We start from the raw sequence: 20,565 nt of genomic DNA on the forward strand, positions 1-20,565 counted from the left end.
TGTACCTGTCTTGTCATTGCTTTGTGGTTAGAGCTGGGACTGTGTTTCTTGGAGTTCTTGCTTTTGTTACTAATTTGTGAAGCAGTAGCATCCATACTACCCATTTTCTCTAGGATGGACATAGTCAGATTTTTTTATAGGCTTCAGGTAGCATTGCTGCTGAACAGTTGCATTTTAGTGTGTACTTGTTGTCCTCCCATCTTTCTGAAGGCCCGATTTATGACAGATTTGCAGCTTGTGACTTGTCTTTTTGACTTGCAATACAATTGCAGTGTCACCTTTTTATGTATAGTCTGGCGAAGCGCTATTGACTCACTCGGTACGGAGGAGTAGCCTGTGAAGCAGTTCATGACATAGGAGGCTTTGCCAACCCTTTCTGTATTGCTTATCTTGCATTTCCCAGTCTGTTACGTTACCACTGCTAGGTGTTCTGTATCTTCAGAGATCTTTCAGAAAGGTTAAAATTCTCTGGCCAGCTGTTCAGGAGATGAAACTGTGGTCTAAATTCAACACCTCCCCCTCCACTAATCTGATCCGTCATATTTAAACCTGCATTGGCTGCTTGCAGCTGTGACATTACAGTACAGTACAGTACAGTACAGTACAGTACAGGCCTGCAGTACAGAACCTTCACCTTTTTAACCGCTGGCACTTGCTATTTAAAAAAAAATTGCTATAATACAAATGCATTCATATAAAAATAGTAAGCAAATGCTTAGACACTCTGCCCCCCAAAACTCACTTTTAGGAGGCTGAAGCAACACTAAAGGGCAATACTACCGAAGGGGCCTTAGTGTCAATGTGGAGCCCCAAACCCAAATTTTATATGCTAGGGGGTTTTATTGTCAGAATCCTTGTTGGCACTTCCTTGCTGTTTCTTCCTGCCCTGATTATTGATGCTAGAAGGTGACAGATTGCAGGAGAGTCGAGAAGCAATGAAAAGGCAAGTTGCTCCTTTATTTATATCTCCGTCTAAAACAGCAGTTATACAGTGTGGAGGTTTGGTTCAGTTTCAGGCATAACTCAGAGGGTGAGTGAGTCACTTACGCTCTTCTTGTCCATGCTTCCTGTTTAACATGTGAAAGGGAAATTTACGCATTGCCCCTGTGATGAGAAGCATACATTCTGCATGCATGTGGAGCTCAGATACTTCATTGTAAAGAGAGATGCAAGTTTCCCCTTTGAATGTACACAGTAAGCACAAAAAAAGAGTGACAATGCCATCCTAAGCAGAGTTACGCCCTTCTAAGCGTACTGTCTTCAATGGACTTATAAGTATGTAACTCTGTTTAGGATGGCACTGTGAGTTACTCCTTGCCCTGCTGCATCTGAAATAGCACCTAGTTTGCTTGCTTGCTCCTTTTACTGGGAATCTGGGTGTGTAGGCAGGCTTAAAAACATGTATAAGTTGCAAGGAGTTTTTTCTGTTCCTAGAAATAAGAGAACCCTGACCTCACATTTCTCTCTCTACTCCTTTGTCTGGTATAATGGCAACAGGCAGTGCCAGGCCATCATTCTTATTGTTGGAGTAATATTTGTAGATCTAACACTGGGAATTGCTACAGCCGGCTTTGAAAGGAGGAGAAAGAGAAGGGAACACTGCAACCCCTTCCCCACCAAGTGTTGTAGGGGCAATATTTTTTTTACTCCTCTGATGAATTGTTACTATTTGCCATTGGTTTTATATTTTTTCATTTTCCATATTTGTTTGGGGTTATATAGCAACTATCCTTTGCCCATAGGGATTGCATTTTGATTGAGAGGGGGTGTGCATGTGTTGTGTTTGATTATTTAGGTCTTTTCTACACTGCATCACTTTCCTATGGGAGTCCCCGTGTTGCTGTAGCTGCCAATGCAGCATTCCCCACATTTTATCTTCTCCACCCACCCACACATATACTAGGAGAGACTTTTTCTGAGGACTGTTTTAAACCTGTAGTGGCATACCGATATATCAGTATATCAATATGCCAATTTAATAATAAAAAAAAACCAAAGCCCCCTTGTGGCTTATGGGGGAGCAGGATCACTGCTCTGACAATTGGAGCAGGGAAAATTGCTGCTTTGTTGGTAGGACCAGGAAAATCCAGACTTTCCCACTTGCACGGCAGCCAACCTGGCTTTGTTCTTTCCTTAAACCCTGCAGTATAGCAAGTTTGGGAAAGATTGCAGAAAGGTCAAGGAGAACTCAATTGTGCATGGAAGCAACACAGTATTGTGGGAAAACCACCACGTCCCATTGGCATTACATCTGGGGCAAGTCGCTCATTGTGGAAATGGTATTAGTGGAGGCCTGAATGTATTCCAGGTGCTGGTCTAATTTTGCTTGTAGATAAAACAGTAAATGTTTCTAGCTCATGGCGTGATAGGGAAGAGTCCTGGTGTCTTCCATGCCAGACACAGCAAAGCAGGGCTGTAGAAACTGTGAAGGTGTCGTGCCTGGGAAGAGAACACAGGAACCCATCAGTACTAGGAATAAACCCAGGAGCCCAGGGAAGGAATATGGGAGGCTGGAAGATTCCCTGCATTCTCCTCTTCCCCGTGGCTGTTCTGTGCTGATGACTTTATTCAAATTCTCTTCAATGAGCTGTGCTGGGAAAAACTGCTGTCTTCTTTGCTTGGATGGGTGTGTGAATGTCTTCTTTCTCTAGTGCCTGAAGCAGACTTTAGACATTCGATTTTGGCATATGGTTGTAGGCCTGCTATTGCCGCCTGCGCAGCCCTGGGGTGAGGGTTGAGTCACAGAGTGTTAAGTGACGTGCGCAGACAAAGTTGATGATTCACTGCTTCAGGAGAGAGATATAGAAACTAAGTTTTCCTCCCCGGATGTAAGCACGCAGGGAAACAGTGCCAGGGCTTGGCTCCTAGTGCTGAAAGAGGAGGCTTTCTTTTTTGGGACAGCTAGCTACCCCAAGTTGGTAAGTGAGATTGCCCTCATACTGCCCAAGGGCAAAAGGGAGTGTTTAATAGATGAACAGGGCTTTACTTGTTAGTGTAGGGTGATGTTTTGCTGAAGATGTATGTACTTCCTTTGTACCATTGATATTGTCCTGTAGGATGCAAAGAATCTCCATTGATTACAGTCCATTTCTGGACAGACAGACAAACATGAACAAATGTATTATGTATGCTCATCCTGAGACACATATTTGGCTTGCCAAGGACTGTTTGTTTTTTTCCTGCCGTCAATATATCCTGTACTATACATGGTTTGCTCTATTTCCCAGCACACACCCCTCCCTTGTAGTCATACTTGGTCATTTGGGGTGCTATAAACAGAGAGCAGGTGTCCCATGGGGTTGTGCCAACATTGCAAATAGCTATTGATGACTTGAGCAACCGTATTGAGTCTCATTTTCAAGAGGAAGATTCTTCTTCCCCGGCCATTCTGTTTTGGAGAATGACGCGTCTTCCCAGTGAAAACATCATCTGCTTAGGCTACAAGGAACTGTGCCAAGTATCTCTGGTCTGGTTTCATAGAATCCAGTTGTCTTAAAAGCATCTTGTACCCATGAGGCTTCATTTTTAAGAACTATAAATTCACCCCATCTGGAAGAGGAAAGCAGGCAGCCGGTGAACCAGCCATTAAGCTGATGCTGTGGCTTTCTGGCCTGTAAACGTATGGGTGCTTGTTTCAGATCCAGAGGAGTTTGCCGAGTTAGTCTGTAGTAGCAAAATAGTAAAGAGTCCAGTAGCACAAGGCTAACCAACTTTATTGTTGCAAAAGCTTTTGAGAGCCACAGCTCTCTTCGTCAGATGCAGATGAAGCAGAAAGGACGCATCTGACGAAGAGAGCTGTGGCTCTCGAAAGCTTATGTTACAATAAAGTTGGTTAGTCTTAAAGGTGCTACTGGATTCTTTACGATTCAGTTAGCATAGCCGTAGATAAAATGGCGGAGGGTTTTCTGGGCTCATGCATGCCTTCTTTGATCCTTATTTATGGCTATATTGCCAAATGCTTTTAAATGTACGTGACCTGGCAGGGAACTATGAGATGGGTTGCATTGCTTGATAGAAGTCAAGGCAGTTGCTACACTATGGCGTCGCTGCCCTTGTTCCAAATGGACCTTCTATACCTATCAATAAAACCTCAGGTATAATTACAATTCATGGCAAATTAGGGGTAGGGTGCATGAAGGGGGAAGGGAACTACCAGACTGCTGGTGAGTCAGGCATAGCTATTGCATTTTGTCTGGCTCTAAGGGTGTATGTAAGGGAGGGATTTGAATATGACTTGGAGATCCAGTCCTACCATGATTTGCACAGACTTGGGGGAGGCTGACTGTGTAGTATAGCTGAGTGGAGAAACCGAATGCTGGATTAAAAAGCAGTTTCATTGTATGAGTGGGTGCAAGGCTTGTGGAAAAAATATGTGTGTGTGATATTTTTGTTGATACTAGTTCCTCAGGTAAAATAGTCACTATATGGATTTCTTTCATTTTTCTGTTTTTTAACAGATTTCAACCAGAACTAAATAGGGGTTAGATTTATTTTGACATCAGAATTCTGAATTTGGATAAATAAACAGTATAGTAATTCTGTAGCTAAAAAGCTGGATCAATTATGTATTGTGGCTAATATGTTAGCCAATCAATTTGCCTAACAAAAGGGTGAAATAAAATCATAATAGACTCTGCAGTCGCACTATTTTATATACACAAAGACGAGCTGTAGCTGTTTCTGGTGGTTCTTTTTGCAGGGGGGGGGTTCCTCCCAAGTGGTGGGCTGTGCTGATACTAGGGTTGCCAGGTCCCCTGGAGCCCAAACCAGGGGGAGGGTCGGGGGGCCTTCACTTCCTTGTGCCAAGAATGCCGTCTTTCCCAGCATGGCAAGGAAGTGCTTTGGAGTGTGCTGTCGCAAGCTCTGGAACTCCTGGGTCCATTCCCTGTACTCCCCCCCCCCCCGCCAGCCAGGTGATTGGTGGCAGGGGGTGGAGGCTGGGAGCAGGGGGTCCCCGCTCCCACTGGGGTACTGGTAACCCTAGCTGGTACCCTTCTGTCTTGGTGACAGTCCCTTTTACTACTTCTGGATTCTGATGAGGGCCCTTACCAGCCAGGCTGTGTGTAGATGTTGGGCCCTCTTCCTGGGCTTCTGCAGGCAGATGGCTTCGATCTTTCTGCAGGCCTTCCTCTGGATTTTCAGGAAGGACTTTCTCATCTTTCAGACAGAGCCTCCACTGCTTTCAGACAAATCTCTCCACAGCTAACAGTTTTCAATTGTCCCCCTTTCACTTTTTCTCTCTCTAGTTCCCATAGCAACGGGGACTAGTCAGCAGTCTGCTGATAAGCCTGGGTTAACTTTTAGTTGGCCACTTCTCACACAAAATTCCCAACATATACTTAGATTTAGGCTGCTGAGAAACTTTGGTCAGTTGACAAATCCCCACAGCATGGCTTGAGTTTTTGCCCAGGGAGCTGTCTGTCTCATGTGACAGCAAAGAGGTGTCATGTTGGACATTCCCATTCCTTGCCTGATCCCTCTTTGGACTGTAAGGCCCTGGCTGTTGTCTCAGCCGGTGCCTGGGACTTGCTGTTCAGGCTTGGGCAGAAGAACAAACAGGCTTTTTGTGTTGCCATGGCAATGGCAAGCTGTGGGCAGAGGGTGGGGGAGAGGGGTCGGGGATGGTATTTACAGGGGCCGCCTGCCGAGTCTGGATCGGGAGATGCTTTGAAAGACTCTAGGATGGCTAGGGATTAAAGAGTGGAGCTGTGTAATCCACACACCAGCACCCCTTGTGCCACCCAACTCCTTCCTGTCACTCTCGGAACCATTAGTGTCTTTTGAGTGGCAGGATGAGCCTGTTTGCCACAACCTGCTGCATCCTTCCAGAGTGAACTTGAGATTTGTAGAGGAAGGATGAGAGAAAAGTACACCTATATCCATTGTTCTTCCTGCTTCCATAGATCTGTGCAAGTTGGGGGTGGTGGTGGTAACTGGTTTAATTAAAAATGGATTACCCTTCCAGGGTCAGGCAGCATTTCCCCTGATGAGCCTTGCTGTATTTTTTATGTGTAGGCCAGTGGGAAATTCTTTCTACCTACCATTCTAGATACTGAGAATATTCTGCTGGGTGAGAAGCAGCTGACGCAACTGCACTTTCCAGCAACCAAAGGGATGCCCCCAAGTTCCAACTGTTTGTTTCCAGGAAGAGCTGGCCGGTTACAAATTCTTGATTCTTGTTCATAGTCCACTCTATGCAGCTTGCCTGGGTTCCTGAACTGAGTTTTATGGGCGGTGGGGAGCTTGGAATGAGAAAACTAGGCTTGCTGTAGGAATGAAGATTGGCATTGAAAGGATTCTTAGTGGGTAGGTAGAAATAGTTGAATGGAGGAATCAGCAGTTATGAGGAACAATTAGGAACTCATCCCCAGTTACTGGAATCTCTACTCTCATTCCCTGGAAAGACACATTCAAAGTTTTCTTCAGCGCTTTGGGGGTTAGGCCTTTTTAAAAAAGGAATCTCTAACTGCTGTCAGATGCAGTATTTGTAGTTTTACTGCAGGTTTGGATATAAGAATTGTGTAGGCTCCTACATACATTGCATTCTGTCCTTTAACAGTACTGTATGCTATAAAGAAGGTGCCTGAGCCAATAGGCAGCAGTTACAGATAAATTAGTCACAATGACCATCTCACTCCAAGCTAGCCTTCAGTCCTGCCTTAAGGGCGTATGCATTCTCAGCATGCTGGCAGCGCTCAATAGCGGAGAGCTGAGTTGCTTGTTATATGTATAAACATCTGGTCCTTCCTTCAGCCACACTCAATTCCTGCCTTCACCCAATGTTTTGTGGTGAACTCTGCTGATGAAATCTTATACTGGGTGGGAAGTATTCCTTTCTTAGATCTGCCTAGAATTTGCTGGTAAAAGGAAATGGTTGGGTAGGAACCTGACCGAAGGCCAGTGTTTAAGATCCCTATTTTCAGCTTGGCATGGGGTGACAGTGGGCAGATACATTTGCAGATGACATGCACAAGTGGAGTGCATTAGTTAGAAAGTTGTTTTTGGGAATAGTTTCTCAGCAGAGGAAAAAGTGGGTCACTGTGTAGAGCTCTTAAGTTGCTTGAGTGGAGCTCCTGATATATTAGATGTATTGGAAAGGGGAGCATGGAGCCCGGTGAAAGTTCAGGCTAACTGCTCATTGCATTAGTTCATCACCTAGGTATGACAGAAGAGTACACTCACCACTCCTTGTATCAAGAAGCTGTGACCTTGTTCTGAGGACCATGGGTGTTCGGGGCTTCTTGTGACAGTTATTTTTAGAATTACTTGTGCTGGTGTAGTTTCGGGAGTCCATGGGAGATGTATCTCTGCACAGTCCTCTTCTTTCCATGCCTTTTCTCCTAATTTCGTTTGGCCTATGCTCCAGCAAGAGCTTTGAAATTTAATTTTGTTGCCTGCTGTCTCCTGGAGAGGTAAATAACAGGCAGTGTGCAGCCAGGGAAATTTGAATGCAGTCTGAGAGCGGAACTATAAGTGACAAAAGGCACAGGTTGGACACTTGTCAGCTTCCCTCAAGTTTTGATGGGAAATGTAGGCATCCTAGTCTTGCAGTTTGGCTCTCTGACTGCTGTCCAATGGACTTTTCAACTGTCAGTTGTCCAACATTCCGCCAAGCTGCCTACATTTCCCATCAAAACTTGAGGGAAGCTGACAAGTGTCCAATCTGTGCCTTTTGTCACTTGTAGTTCCGCTCTGAGAGTATTAGGTGGTTGCCTGAGCATGTTCTAACTGCAGTCCTCCACTATCCTGTATATAACTTCTGTACAGAAGTTATCATCTTGTTGCACCTTGCTGTCCTGTTTTCCCTGTGCACCTTTCCTGATAATTGTAAGATGTGGGACTTCAGATTCTAGACTGGCTTCAGTGTACTGTGATCATATGGTGAATGTCTGATGTCAACTGTAAACTCTCTTTCTTTTGCCAGCTGCCAGCCTGGACTGATTGGAGAGCACTGTCAGTTTCAGGACCCTTGCCACCAGTCAACTTGTGCCAACGGGGGCTCGTGTGAAAGCACCCTGCGTGATGGCACTGTGCATTACCAGTGCACCTGTCCCAAGGGTTTCCGAGGTAAGAACACAGTGTGGTGTATTGGCAGAAAGGATTGCCTGCAGAAGTTCTAGAGGCTTTTCCCCCCCTGGTGGAATACTGAGCCACAAGGGTGGGAGATCTCCAGCGTGAGCCCCTGCAGATTGTTTGTGAGAACTGAGCTTTCCAAGGAAGACCAAACATCCTTTCAGACCCCAGCTTCATTAGGTCATCTGTCTTCCTTTTACAGGTCAGGACTGCTCCCTTCTTGATGCTTGTGCGAGCAAGCCTTGTGTCAATGGTGGCCGCTGTACCAACTGGAACGGCCGCTACAACTGTACATGTCTTCTTGGCTACCAAGGCCGGAACTGCCGGAACGATGTGGATGAATGTCGAGTGCCTGGTCTGTGCCAGCATGGGGGTACTTGCCTCAACACCCCAGGCTCCTTCCGTTGCCAGTGCCAGGCTGGCTATACAGGGCAGCTCTGTGAAAGCATCTCTACCCCCTGTGCACCTTCTCAGTGTCTCAATGGGGGCACCTGCCGCCAGACAGGGGAACTCAGCTATGAGTGCGCATGCTTGCCTGGTGAGTGAGCAGCTTGTGGAATTGGTTATTTGATGTTACTGTAAGGATGTGCTGGGCAGGCAGATCCAGGATGAAAAGACCCCTCAGGACGGTTAGGGTAGGGGATGTTGAATGGCACTTGGAACATAAGCCTAGAACCTGTTCAGATCTTAGGCTGCGCTGTGTTTTATTTTTCTCTTCTCCTAACAGGAAGCTCATGGGAAGCTGTTGAGGGCTTTGGTGGGGCAGGAAGGAAACAATCCAGGGGGAGGTGGGAAGAATTGGCAGACAGCAGTTGTTGCTGCTGAAACTACAGCTTTGCCTGTGTGATCCAGAATGCAGAGGCATACGTGGCTACTTCTTTCTCCTTTTTTATTCTGAGATCTGACGAGAAAATGGGTCTCAGAAGAGGGGAGGGAAGCTTATGAGCTCTGTCTAAATTGGATTTATGAATTGATGCCGGTACAGTTGAGTTGGTGGGAAAACTTGGACCTATAATTTCAGAAACCTTGAAACCTTGGTTGAACATTATAGGTGGGAGTTTGTGGCATTTGCCTTTCTATGGTTGCCAACCTGGCTAAAGTCTTCTCTTCTCTATCCTCAGGCTTTGAGGGCCACAACTGTGAGATCAACATTGATGACTGTCCAGACCACATGTGCATGAATGGAGGCACATGTGTGGATGGCGTCAACACCTACAACTGCCAGTGCCCTCCAGAGTGGACAGGTAATAGCCGTCTGAGAGCCTGAACTTGATTCATGCTATTTACAGTGCTGAAATGGGGGAAAGGGTGTTACCGTTTGTAGTGTATGTGATCATTTGTTTTTCTTGCCCATGGGGTGTTGGCTAAATAAATGTCAGAGGGTCTGGCTAGAGTATAGAATAAAACCTTTCCTCACTCCGGTTTTGGAAGATATTAACTTTGTCCTGCCTGTGAATGAGAGCACATGTCTTTTGTAAGGGTACTTTGTAATTTGATGAAACGAAAACCATTTGTGCCGACTCTAGCCTTGGGTATTTCAGGGGAAAGAAGAGCAAAGTGGCTTGGAGTTGGGAGTAGGAGGGAGGGAGAGAAGGTGGCCCTGGTTTGTAAGGTTTTTAGCACAGACAGACTTATCCTCTGTTTGGAATCCTAGGTCAGTTTTGCACTGAAGATGTGGATGAATGCCAACTGCAGCCCAATGCATGCCACAATGGAGGCACTTGCTTCAATACAGATGGAGGTCACTCCTGTGTCTGCGTCAATGGCTGGACAGGGGAGAGCTGCAGTGAGAACATTGATGACTGTCAGACAGCTGTCTGCTTTCATGGTGCTACCTGCCATGATCGTGTGGCTTCCTTCTACTGTGCGTGCCCAATGGGCAAGACAGGTAGCTAGCTTCTACCTTCCATAATGCTCCAACGTTGTGTATTGTTCTGTTCAGCAGATGTGTGCAGAATTTAGAAAGTTTGGGCAGGGTTCTGAAAGTAATAGAATGGGTGGATGGGATATTGGGTAACATGAACGGAGTGTTTTTCTAGAATGGAAAGAGATTGCAATGGAGAGTGCAGAAGTCAGTATTGCTTCTCCCTTGAATTCCTACACCTTTCTGCTTGCTGCTATCATGGTGGTTGCCTGTCATGGCTTTGCTTTACTTCTAGGCCTTCTCTGTCACTTGGATGATGCCTGTGTCAGCAACCCTTGCCACGAAGATGCCATCTGTGACACCAACCCAATGAATGGCCGTGCCATCTGTACCTGCCCACCAGGTTTCACAGGAGGCGCTTGTGACCAAGATGTAGATGAGTGTTCCATTGGTGAGAATATTGCACCACTCTTATTTTTGCAAAGTGAAAGGGGAGAGATAGGAATACCACTCTATTATTGGGTGTTCAATGGGTTATTAAATCGGGCCCTGACTAACTTTGACATATTGGCAAGGAAAAGAATTTTACAGTGGCTGGCCTTAGCTGGAATGCCTTTCTTGTTCCTCGGCTGCGTTTATCCTTGAAATTAACATTGAGGGGATACCATTTTAGTACAGCCACGTTCACTTTGTGTGCCTTTACCATCTCCAGGAGCCAATCCGTGTGAGCACTTTGGGAAGTGTGTGAATACTCAGGGGTCCTTCCAGTGCCAATGTGGGCGGGGCTACACAGGCCCACGATGTGAAACAGATATCAATGAGTGCCTCTCCATGCCTTGCCAGAATGATGCTACCTGCCTTGACCGCATTGGTGAATTTACTTGCATCTGCATGTCAGGTGGGTTCCCACATCATCAGCTACTGAAGCAGCGTCTGAGAGGCAGTCCCTGATTTTGTGTGCGGCTGGAGGGAGGGAGGAACAATATGGGTGGAAAGGATGGGCAGGTAGCTGAACGTGGGTGTGGAAGTCTGGGGGTCAGATCCCTGCTGGAGGCAGACTAGCTGCCTAAATGTGCTTTGTAAAATGATATACAGTAACTGACACTCTTTGCCCAGGTAGTTGGCTGCTTTCTATAGGCATGCTCTAGTAATGTACACTGAGATACCAAGAGGTCTCATCTCTGATTATTTGAAGAACTATCTTTTGTTTTTCACTCATTTCAGGTAATGGAACAGGTATGTTTTTTGGAAACTGGCACTCCTGAGTCACACTAGCTGTGCCTGTTGCTTCTTTTGGTGTATATAATTAGAGCATTTTTTAGAGCATACTGCTTCTCCTTCCTAGCTCAGAGCTGGATACTTTTCAGTTCCACAGCCTTTTCAGAATCTTACTTTTCAGTAAGATTCCCAACCTTTGGGGACATAACTGAAACAGGGTCGATGGCTAGATTGTCATGGTGATGGCTATGGTGATTAGAAATGGTCTAACCTGAGTCTCTTCAGCTCCTTCGTATGCTTGTGTTTGCTGTCATTGGGAAAACAGTGCAGGTTGGTTAGCACTTCCAGTTTAGATGGAAAATGTAGTCTGTGCGGAAGGGCTGTGTCATGGAGGAAACTAGCATGGTGAATACTGAGCTATTCACATAGAGCTTGGGATGAATATACTGCTGGCATTCTGTTTCCCTCCACTGTACCAGTTGTTGTGATACTTGTCCTGACCTTAGCCTCACAGCCTTTCAGAGATCCTCAGGTGCGGTTATGGAGCTGAGGCAAGTATTCAGAACTATACGAAGGAATTCTTGGAAAGTGAGGGATGGCTGAATGGCTGTCCCCATTGTGGCTGTGCGGTAGGACTGGGGTGCTGTGCAAATCAGTGCAGTGTTCGTACAGACAGTGGGAGTGCAGCATTGTGCCTGGAATATTAATGGTAGGGCTGGCCTGGCGGGCACTGTGAATTGGCTGTGCTTTGTGCTTCCGTTACCCCATATGGGGAGGAACATTCTCCTTGCTTGCTCACTCATTGGCTAATGCTTGCTGTTTTGTGAAAACCTGGGGGAGGGGAGGGTCCTTCTCACTGGGAATGGCTTTGGACTAGGGGGTTAGGAAATTTGGTTTAGCGTAGCTTTTCTGCTGGGAGTCAGCCCTGCAAACTGTTCTGATTAGAATGCAGTGGTAGATTTGGCGCGCTTGGTCTAGATCCTTGACAAGAGGCTTAAGAAATGAGGAGCTGATAGGCAAGAACATCACAGTGTTCTCTCCTAGCAAATCCTTTCCTGCAGCCATAAGCTGAGAGGTTTTTGACTGAGGCATTAGCGGTGTTATTCCAGCCTGAACTTTTTGAAATCAGTGGGCTTGATTGGAGCAAGTCTGTATAGGATTGCACTGTTCCTGTTGCAGCACTTTTCTCAAACCATATATCCTTGTGAATATACTCCTGATTTCTTGAATCCACATGCATTAGTGCCTTGTCTTTGAGTCTCAGTCTCCTGTGGTGTGAACTACGGTCCTCACAGTCTGCAGGTCCCTGCAGTTCCACTTGTTCTCTCCTCTATCTGTCTGAAATCTCAACTCTGTTAATCAAGACAAACAAAAATGTCACCCGTCTGTCCCAAGCTCCTCTATTTGGCCCCTTCTCCCCTGTTTTCACTGATGCAAACCCTAGACCTGTATGACCCTTTAGGACTCACCTCCTGCCTCCCTCCTGTGGTCACTGCAACCTCTGACACAATTCCCAGCTCTGGTTATTTTGTCAATGGGGGAAGTCGCTGAGAAGTTGCCCAGGGGCTTCTCTTTCTATCTCATTCACTCTTCCAAATGCCTCCGGAAAGGGCAGGGAGTGTGTGCAAGTAGGTGTTCTCATCAAGAAGATTCTAGGCTGTGGGATTACAGATTACATGCTATGTAGTGACATTATATCACCATCATTTAGGTTTTTGGACTTTGGGGAACATGGCTCTGATAGTCTAGAACAGGTGGAATGGGGCTGCTGTTTGTGCTATTCAGGAGTATATCTTGTGCAAATCGGGAGTATATATTGTGCAATTTTTAATTCACTAAATCCAAGTGAGAAAGAAGTACATACATTATCATGTTTGGAGGTAAGCCAGAACATTTAATTTGTTCTCATCCCATGTTTGGAAGCTGTTCTGCACATTAGTTTCTAGGTATGTATAACTATAGCAAAAGTTTTAACTTCAAATATTGGCACTATGTATGGTATTGATTTGTTTGTTTTTTCTTGCATGAGAGCATCTCAGGTTGGAAAAAAATAATGCATACAGTGGCCCTAGAAGCCAGGTCATATATCAGTCTCTGAGGGAATAGCCGAAGAATGCAGCATTTTAATGGCTGTAATTTTTGAGCAAGCTTTGTGCATCTCAGTGCAATCTTTACCCATTTTCCAAGTGAGAAGATTCTGTAACTTCACTTTGATAGTCCTAAACATGGAAAGAAGTGTACATGGGTGTGTGAGTGTGCCCCACACAGAAGCTGAGATTGATATTACAAGACTGTTATCAGCCATGATCCGTCTCAAGTATCCAAGGAAAATGATTGTATCTCAATAGATGCCTGCAGTACTGCTTAGCAGCAGACTCTTCCTATTTATTTTAATTTATTACTTTGTCTTCTGCTTTTCTCCCTGGTTGGGACTCAAAACAGAAATATACATAATGTTTTTATGGTATCTAGGAAGGTCAAAGCTTGAGATGTATCACTGTGCCTTAAAGCAGCACTTGTCACTTTGGAACGGTCCTGCCTGGTATAAGAAGAAACAAGCAGGTGGACAAGTTTAGCAACACAACCTGGACATAAGGCTTCCATTCTTCTGTAGTGAGGCCCTCACTTCTCCCGTGCTGTCCTAATGTATAGGACGTCTAGAGTCTCTCTCTTGTGATTTGCCCCTTTTGGACTGCAGTTGCCTTTGTCATCTCCATAGCATCTTGTTGCCTCTTCAGAAGGAAGCATGCCAGTAGGTCATTAGCATACATGCTTTGCTTGCATGTTCAGTCTTCTCCAGTTAGAAATGGATGACAGAGAGATGACTTTTGAGAGCTAGAAGGTAATTAGAATAGACAATGCGAACTACAGTAGTCTGATTCAGTACAAGACATATGAAATGCATGTGTATAATGTTCAGTATGTGTGAGATAGAAGATACTGTTTTTTTACTGTGCCATCCAAACAGAGTTACACCTTTCTAAGCCCACTGAAGCCGATGGGCTTAAAAGTATAACTTTCTAGCATGGCACTGCTAGTTTCCTTTTCTATCACTGAACAGAAGGTTGTGCCTTCTGTTCTTTGATTGGTTCTCTCATTGAAGGAGCATCAACAGGACCTTTGTTTTAGTGCAAGTCTGAAACTAAAATCCAGAATAAACAAAGCAGTGACATAGATTATGCAGGCTCTTAGAAATTAATTGGACAAATATAATGATGGAAGCTCCATTCATCGTCAGTAAAAGTGGCAACAGCTTCCTTGACACAGTTCTGTTCAGTTAAATGTGCCCTGATTACAAAATGGAGACATGGTGATAGCCTAGAGGAGAAGACAGAGCACAGGAGCAGAGAAGATAGTGATGGGGAAGATGGAATTGGGAAGTCGTAGATAAGGTCAGGGAATTAGGTAAAATGGGAACAGTGTTTCTGCCCATTTATATTCATAACCTTCTAATGGTGAAAACTGTATTCACCTTTTAAAACTTGTCTTGGGAATCATGAGGGTTAACCATTGCTCTGCGCGGGGGGGGGGGGGGGAGGAATACGTAGATTTTTCCAGGATTTAATGCATGCCTTGGGTTTTGCACTGGAAGTAAATTGTCACAGTTTGGGGTGCACCTGTATTCATGTGGTAAGCTAGTGTTCCTGGCCATGACCCTGCCAGGACGGCTGGGCCCTTGCAGCATTGTTGCTGTGTGCAGTAGACATGCCACGTGTATGGCGTAGGCTGGAAGAGTCCCAGTCGGGATGGGGCTGGGCTTTGTAACACGGTTTCTTCGGACTGCAGGTTTCAGTGGAACCTACTGTGAAATCAACATCAACGAATGTGAGAGTAACCCCTGTGTCAATGGGGGTGTCTGCAAGGATATTGTCAATGGATTCAGCTGCACCTGTCCCTCAGGTAAGCCTAGGCATTTTGCCAACAGGACATTCATCTTTTGACCAGGAAAAGAATCAGGACCCCATAGCACTAGAGATGCCCTTGGGTAAGCTTGAACCCTACTTGCCTGAAAGTGTTGTGTTTTGTGTGTGTATGCGTGTGTGTTGTGCATGTGTATAAGGCAGGGTGTATACACACCTGAAGCTCATCCAGTCTTCACTTTTAGAAGGTCGGGAAAGATCTGCCCTTTTGTAGGGAGCCTAATTTCTATTCTTTCTTCCCACCCATTTTTTTTTCTCTTGAAGTCAGGGTGTGTCTGCCTCTGGCATGAACTCAGCAGGGTGTGCTGAATCTGAGCCTCGTAACAGACTTGTGAAGTCATTTTCATATGCTCACACTGCCCCTTGTGCTTCCTCTCATCCCTTGCATTGTGGGGAAGTTTGCTGAGGAGTCGTTTGCAGAGCTAGAAGTCTGGCGTGCAGTTGTTGGTGTTTGGGACACAGCCGAGGCCTTAGGAGGTGCATTCAGTTCATTCCCCAGGCCCTGCCCAGCCTCTCTGCTACTGAGCGGGTGGGGGGCCCTGTCCTCCATTCACTAGCTTCTAGGGTTGATTGACAGACAGGCCTATAGCGTGCTGTGTGGGAGCCGGGACAATGGCATCTTTGTTCCCCAGGCTGTCACACAGGCCCCTGAACCCAATTTACATGTGGGGCAGACACCGCAAAGCCCCCTGTGGAGAGTGGGGAGGGAGCATTGACAGCCCTTGCTATGGGCTCTGGTGGTAGGGCTGAGCTGTGCAAGCCAGCTGGAGCTTGAGGGGTTATCTGTTCCACAGAATTCTTCCTGCCGGTGTGAGCCCACTTTTCTTCCCTGTAGCTGGAGGTTCCAGCCCAAAGTGTCAATTTTATGCCAGGCTTGGTCTAGCCACGTACCTATTTTGGACACTTTGCCTGGACATGCACCAGCCCTTTTGCCAGCCTAGTTAGGTTTTTCCCCCCCAGACTGTACTTGTCTCGTCTTCAAACTGCTTTTCTCTTTTGGTAACAGCTGGGGGCTTCTGAGTTCATTGGTTTTTCTTACATAGTCCTATGAGGAGCCCAGCTGGGGAAACAGGGATAGCTATAGAGGCAGTATTTCTAGAACAGTACTGACCCACTCAGCAGCTCCTTTGTACATATGGTACAGATGGTTCTGGATTTTGTGTATCAAAGTGGATAAATAGTAGCAGTGTTTCCATACTTGTCAGCAGGCTGTTTCCACCCCCCGTATTGGGCTAGGTGGGGTATGTATGTAAACCTTGTCAGAATTGGTGCACATTTGTTGTTTCATTGGTCCATTTTATATGTTTATTCCTCTTTTCTCTCTCTGAATTCAGGCTTCTCCGGTTCTATGTGCCAGATTGACATTGATGAGTGCGCCAGTACACCCTGCCAGAACGGTGCCAAGTGCGTGGATCGGCCCAATGCCTATGAGTGCCGTTGTACAGAAGGTGACTTGGGGGTGTAGTAATTTATGGTATTTGATACACGAAGACAGGACTGTAGCTTAGGGATGGTGCTAGAGCCCAGTGATAGAGCACATGCTTTGCATGCAGAAGCTTCTTTGCATAATCTCCAGCATCTCCTACTAAAATATCTCAGGTAACAAGTTTTTGGATCCTCTGCCGAAGGCCCTGGAAAACCTCTGACAGTCAGAGCAAACAAGAGTGAGCTATACGAATCAGTGGTTTGACTCTCTATAAGGCAGCTTTATGTGTCAAATCACGTGTCTGGCAATCTCCTCCTGTACTGGTGGAATGAAGCCGATTCGAGCGAGGAGAAAATTGTGTGGTGATGTGTGTCCAAGAACTGTTAGATCCTGACACAGCAATGGGAAGCTTTGCCTAAATCCTCCTTAACACCTGACTTTCTTAAAAGGCATGCTTGGTCTAGCCATAAAAAGCTCAGGCTTTGTCGGCCATGATCCTTTCCCAAGCCTTTGCTTGAGTACTTTTCAGGGAAGGATATCTGAAGCATGAGGGAAAGTAGTAGGTGGGCAGAGCCTGATTCATGACCATTCATCTCTTTTATTTGGTTTCGGCACTGGGTGAGGCTTCTGTATTCCTGATCCCAAGGATGAGCAAGTTAGTACTTGCAGGCTTTCCATTTTCTTTTCCATATCCAAGTTCAGTTCAAGGTTAGAAGGCAGAATTCTGCATAGTAATATTATCGAACTGACTGTAAAAAAACCCTACATGCAACCACAGTTTAGGGATATGTACAGATGTGGGGGAGGGGGTTGTCACAAGGTAAAACAACCAGTTTGCATGTCTGGCTTCTCCTGGAAGCAGGAAAAATGGTTGATTTTGAGCACCTCTCTCTGAAGAAGATTACAAGTCTGGCCAAAAAGGTGAGGGTATGGGTCCATAGAAACTATGTATGTCTGAATGTACCCTTGAGGGGAGGGAAAGCTAAGGGTGTTGACAAGACTGTTCAGTGACTGAGGTAGTGTTTCAGACAAGTTTCTTAATTACTCTTCCTGACTGGTTTGATAAGAGTGAAGAGTTTCTTTTATCTGACAAGTTATAGATCAGTATCTGTTTTGCTTTTTGTCCGACAATTTGCTATCAATCTTTGGAAACTTCAAGTCTCTTAACAAAAAGTTTGTAAAGTAATCCAGGACAAAAAAATATTAGAAAGAAGACATACATTTGGCGGACTCAATTTAGGTGTTTGGACACATCTTTTCAGAGAGGCAGCATCTGAAACAGCAGACTTTGGGATTATGTGGATCAGTGGATCTTGTCTTTTGAAAAATGGAGGAGCGGACCTTTCCTGGTGTCCTGGGTGTGCAGATTGCTTTGAACCATACTGATGCTGCTTTCCCTGCGCAGGTTTTGAGGGGCCTCTGTGTGAGAGGAACATCGATGACTGCTCACCAGATCCCTGTCACCATGGCTTGTGTGTGGATGGTATCGCAAGCTTCACCTGCATATGTGCAGCTGGTTACACCGGTTACCGTTGTGAGAACCAGATCAATGAATGCCACAGCAATCCCTGTCAGCACGGTGGCAAGTGCATTGATTTGGTCAATAAATACTTGTGCCACTGCCAGCCAGGAACCTCAGGTAGGACATCGTTTCTTCTTTTTGGTTGTGTCCTATCTGTTGCGGATCATTGCAGTACGTGCCGCATTGCCAGGCGGTAGATGATGAGCCATGGCAACCTCCCCTTCCTAGTGTTCTCTTCCATGGTCAGCTCAGCACACCTTGCAGGAAGGAGTTCCCTCTCTCCCGTGGAGGATTCTGATGATGTGCCTGTAGTGTTGCCCAGGCTTCTGATGTGTCTTTCTCCCTAAGGTGTGAACTGTGAGATGAACTTCGACGACTGTGCCAGCAACCCCTGTGATTATGGCATCTGCCGTGACGGCATCAACCGTTATGACTGCATCTGCAAGCCAGGCTTCACAGGTGATGGCTGGTTAGAGTTTATTGATGGGGGTGGAGAGAGGAAGCAGAGAGGAGAGCGTGGTTCAACATTTGCAGCGCTTGCTCAAGAAGCAGTGTCATATTTGAACTTGCATGTAAGGCAGAACTCGAGGTGGTGCTGCTCAAATGGGAACCGAGCATAGGTCTGGCGTAAGAGGCAAAGTTATGCTGGTCCAACTGCCTTCAGAGCAGAGAAAGTCGCCCTTTGCTGTTCCATGGCTGAGCAGTCCCCAATCTCCTTTAGGTCCCTTGTGCAACGTAGAGATCAATGAATGTGCATCCAATCCCTGCAAGAACGGTGGCACCTGTGTGGATGGTGAAGATGGCTTCTCTTGTCTCTGCCCTGAGGGTTTCCACGATCCACATTGCTATTCAGAAGTGGACGAGTGCAGCAGCAGCCCCTGTGTGCATGGCATGTGCCACGATGACATCAATGGGTAAGGCTGGTCCCCAGAGTGTGTTTCACAGCAGGATGACTTTCAGATGGGCTGCTGGACCTGCAGTAGGCAGGATGATCTCCTGCTGTTATCTTGAAACAGCTGTGAAGACAAGAGATTGTTAAGCCAGTCCTTATAGGCCAGTCAAATGGGCTTGGGTAAACAGTAGGTAGAGATTTTTGGAATTTATAAGAAATTTCAGTCCTGTGCTTTCTCCTGCCTTTCTTTATAGCTACAGATGTGAGTGTGAGCCAGGCTGGGCAGGCACCAACTGTGACGTGAACCGCAACGAGTGCGAATCAAATCCATGCCAGCATGGAGGCACTTGCACTGACTATGTCAATGGCTATCGTTGCAAGTGTAAAGAGGGCTTCCAGGGTATGCTCACCTGCATCTTTCATGCCTATTCCTGAACCTTATGTCACACCTAAGTTCCATCTAGTGTTCTTCTACTCCAGGGTACTACTACTACTACTACTACTACTACTACTACTACTACTACTACTACTACTACTACTACTACTACTACTACCCATGTGATGATCCCAACCCTTCTGGTTCATACTTGGCCTGCTGTTCGTAACTATGCCATCCCTTTAACATTCATAGCCCTGCATGTTTGATCATTATTTAGTTCTAAAATGAATGGCAGGCATTTGCACTTTGAATTTTGTGTTCACATTTTTTACATGGGATTAGGAAGAAGGAACAAGCAGGGACCCACAAGAACTTGGCAGGGGGCAACTCATTTCTTCCTCCCCCACTATTTTCTCTTTCCTATTCCTGAAAACCAGCGTAGCCTCTCCAGATCCTAATCTGAAACTCTAACCACTACACCATTCCAGCTATCATGGGTTGGTTGCTGCTGAACAGTAGCCAAGCAGCCAGGCTTGGTTGAGTTATGCAAGATCCATGGTAGCAAATGACTGGGTGGTTGCTGTCAGGCCTGGCCCCAATGAGCCCTCCCTGTCCCTACTCCCCCTGCCTTTTATTGACAGAAATCAGGCTTGAAGGCTGGCAATGCTGTTGTGATTGCTTAGTAACAGCCATTGTGCAAATTCCTTTCTTAAAGCGACAGGTGCTGCTTCTGTCAATTGGGAGGGTTTAACCCCACCAGTGTATTTTTTGTAAAGATTTCAGCTTTTTCTGCATCAAAAGCTGGTGGAACGCCCCTGACCTTGGCTCTCTGTGCTTACTGGGGCCCTAAGATTTTTCTCCCTCTCTTCTGTAGGGACTTATTGCCAAACCAACATAAATGACTGTGCCTCCAACCCCTGTCTCAATAAGGGTACCTGCATTGATGGTATTGCCAACTATGCCTGCCTCTGTGACTTGCCTTACACTGGTAAGTGAAAGTTTCCTGTGGTGGAGTTGGTGGTCAGGTGGGATGTGCCTGGGGTTTGCTAAAAAAAAAAAATTCCAGTGTAGTGGTATCAATAAAAAACCCTGCCTGAAAAGTGGATCCATTCTTCATGCTGAATCGTGATTTAAATGTTGATCTAAGCAAAACCAAACAAAATGCAATTTAAAACTCATGCGTGGAGCACCGTATTTTGCTCTCTTTGTAGCTAAACTTTATTATGAACAGTTGTGTCGTAACAATAAGTTAGTGGTCTCTGTTGTAACTG

General features: G+C 45.9%; 1 protein-coding gene across 2 annotated transcripts in view; it reads left to right on the top strand.

Annotated features, from left to right (window-relative positions):
• Positions 1–20,565, top strand: part of LOC129327117 (neurogenic locus notch homolog protein 2-like) — an 81,068-nt gene that overhangs the window by 19,717 nt on the left and 40,786 nt on the right. For both annotated transcript variants that reach the window (XM_054975558.1, XM_054975557.1), the window contains exons 3-15: positions 7,925–8,067; positions 8,276–8,611; positions 9,195–9,317; positions 9,728–9,961; positions 10,233–10,388; positions 10,650–10,835; positions 14,942–15,055; positions 16,410–16,523; positions 17,907–18,140; positions 18,372–18,482; positions 18,745–18,937; positions 19,170–19,315; positions 20,169–20,282. In XM_054975558.1, the coding sequence (XP_054831533.1) occupies positions 7,925–8,067; positions 8,276–8,611; positions 9,195–9,317; positions 9,728–9,961; positions 10,233–10,388; positions 10,650–10,835; positions 14,942–15,055; positions 16,410–16,523; positions 17,907–18,140; positions 18,372–18,482; positions 18,745–18,937; positions 19,170–19,315; positions 20,169–20,282 (2,204 nt within the window). The remainder of the gene's footprint in view (positions 1–7,924; positions 8,068–8,275; positions 8,612–9,194; positions 9,318–9,727; positions 9,962–10,232; positions 10,389–10,649; positions 10,836–14,941; positions 15,056–16,409; positions 16,524–17,906; positions 18,141–18,371; positions 18,483–18,744; positions 18,938–19,169; positions 19,316–20,168; positions 20,283–20,565) is intronic.

The sequence above is a fragment of the Eublepharis macularius genome, chromosome 4 (genome assembly GCF_028583425.1).
Source record: "Eublepharis macularius isolate TG4126 chromosome 4, MPM_Emac_v1.0, whole genome shotgun sequence".
Classification (NCBI taxonomy): domain Eukaryota; kingdom Metazoa; phylum Chordata; class Lepidosauria; order Squamata; family Eublepharidae; genus Eublepharis; species Eublepharis macularius.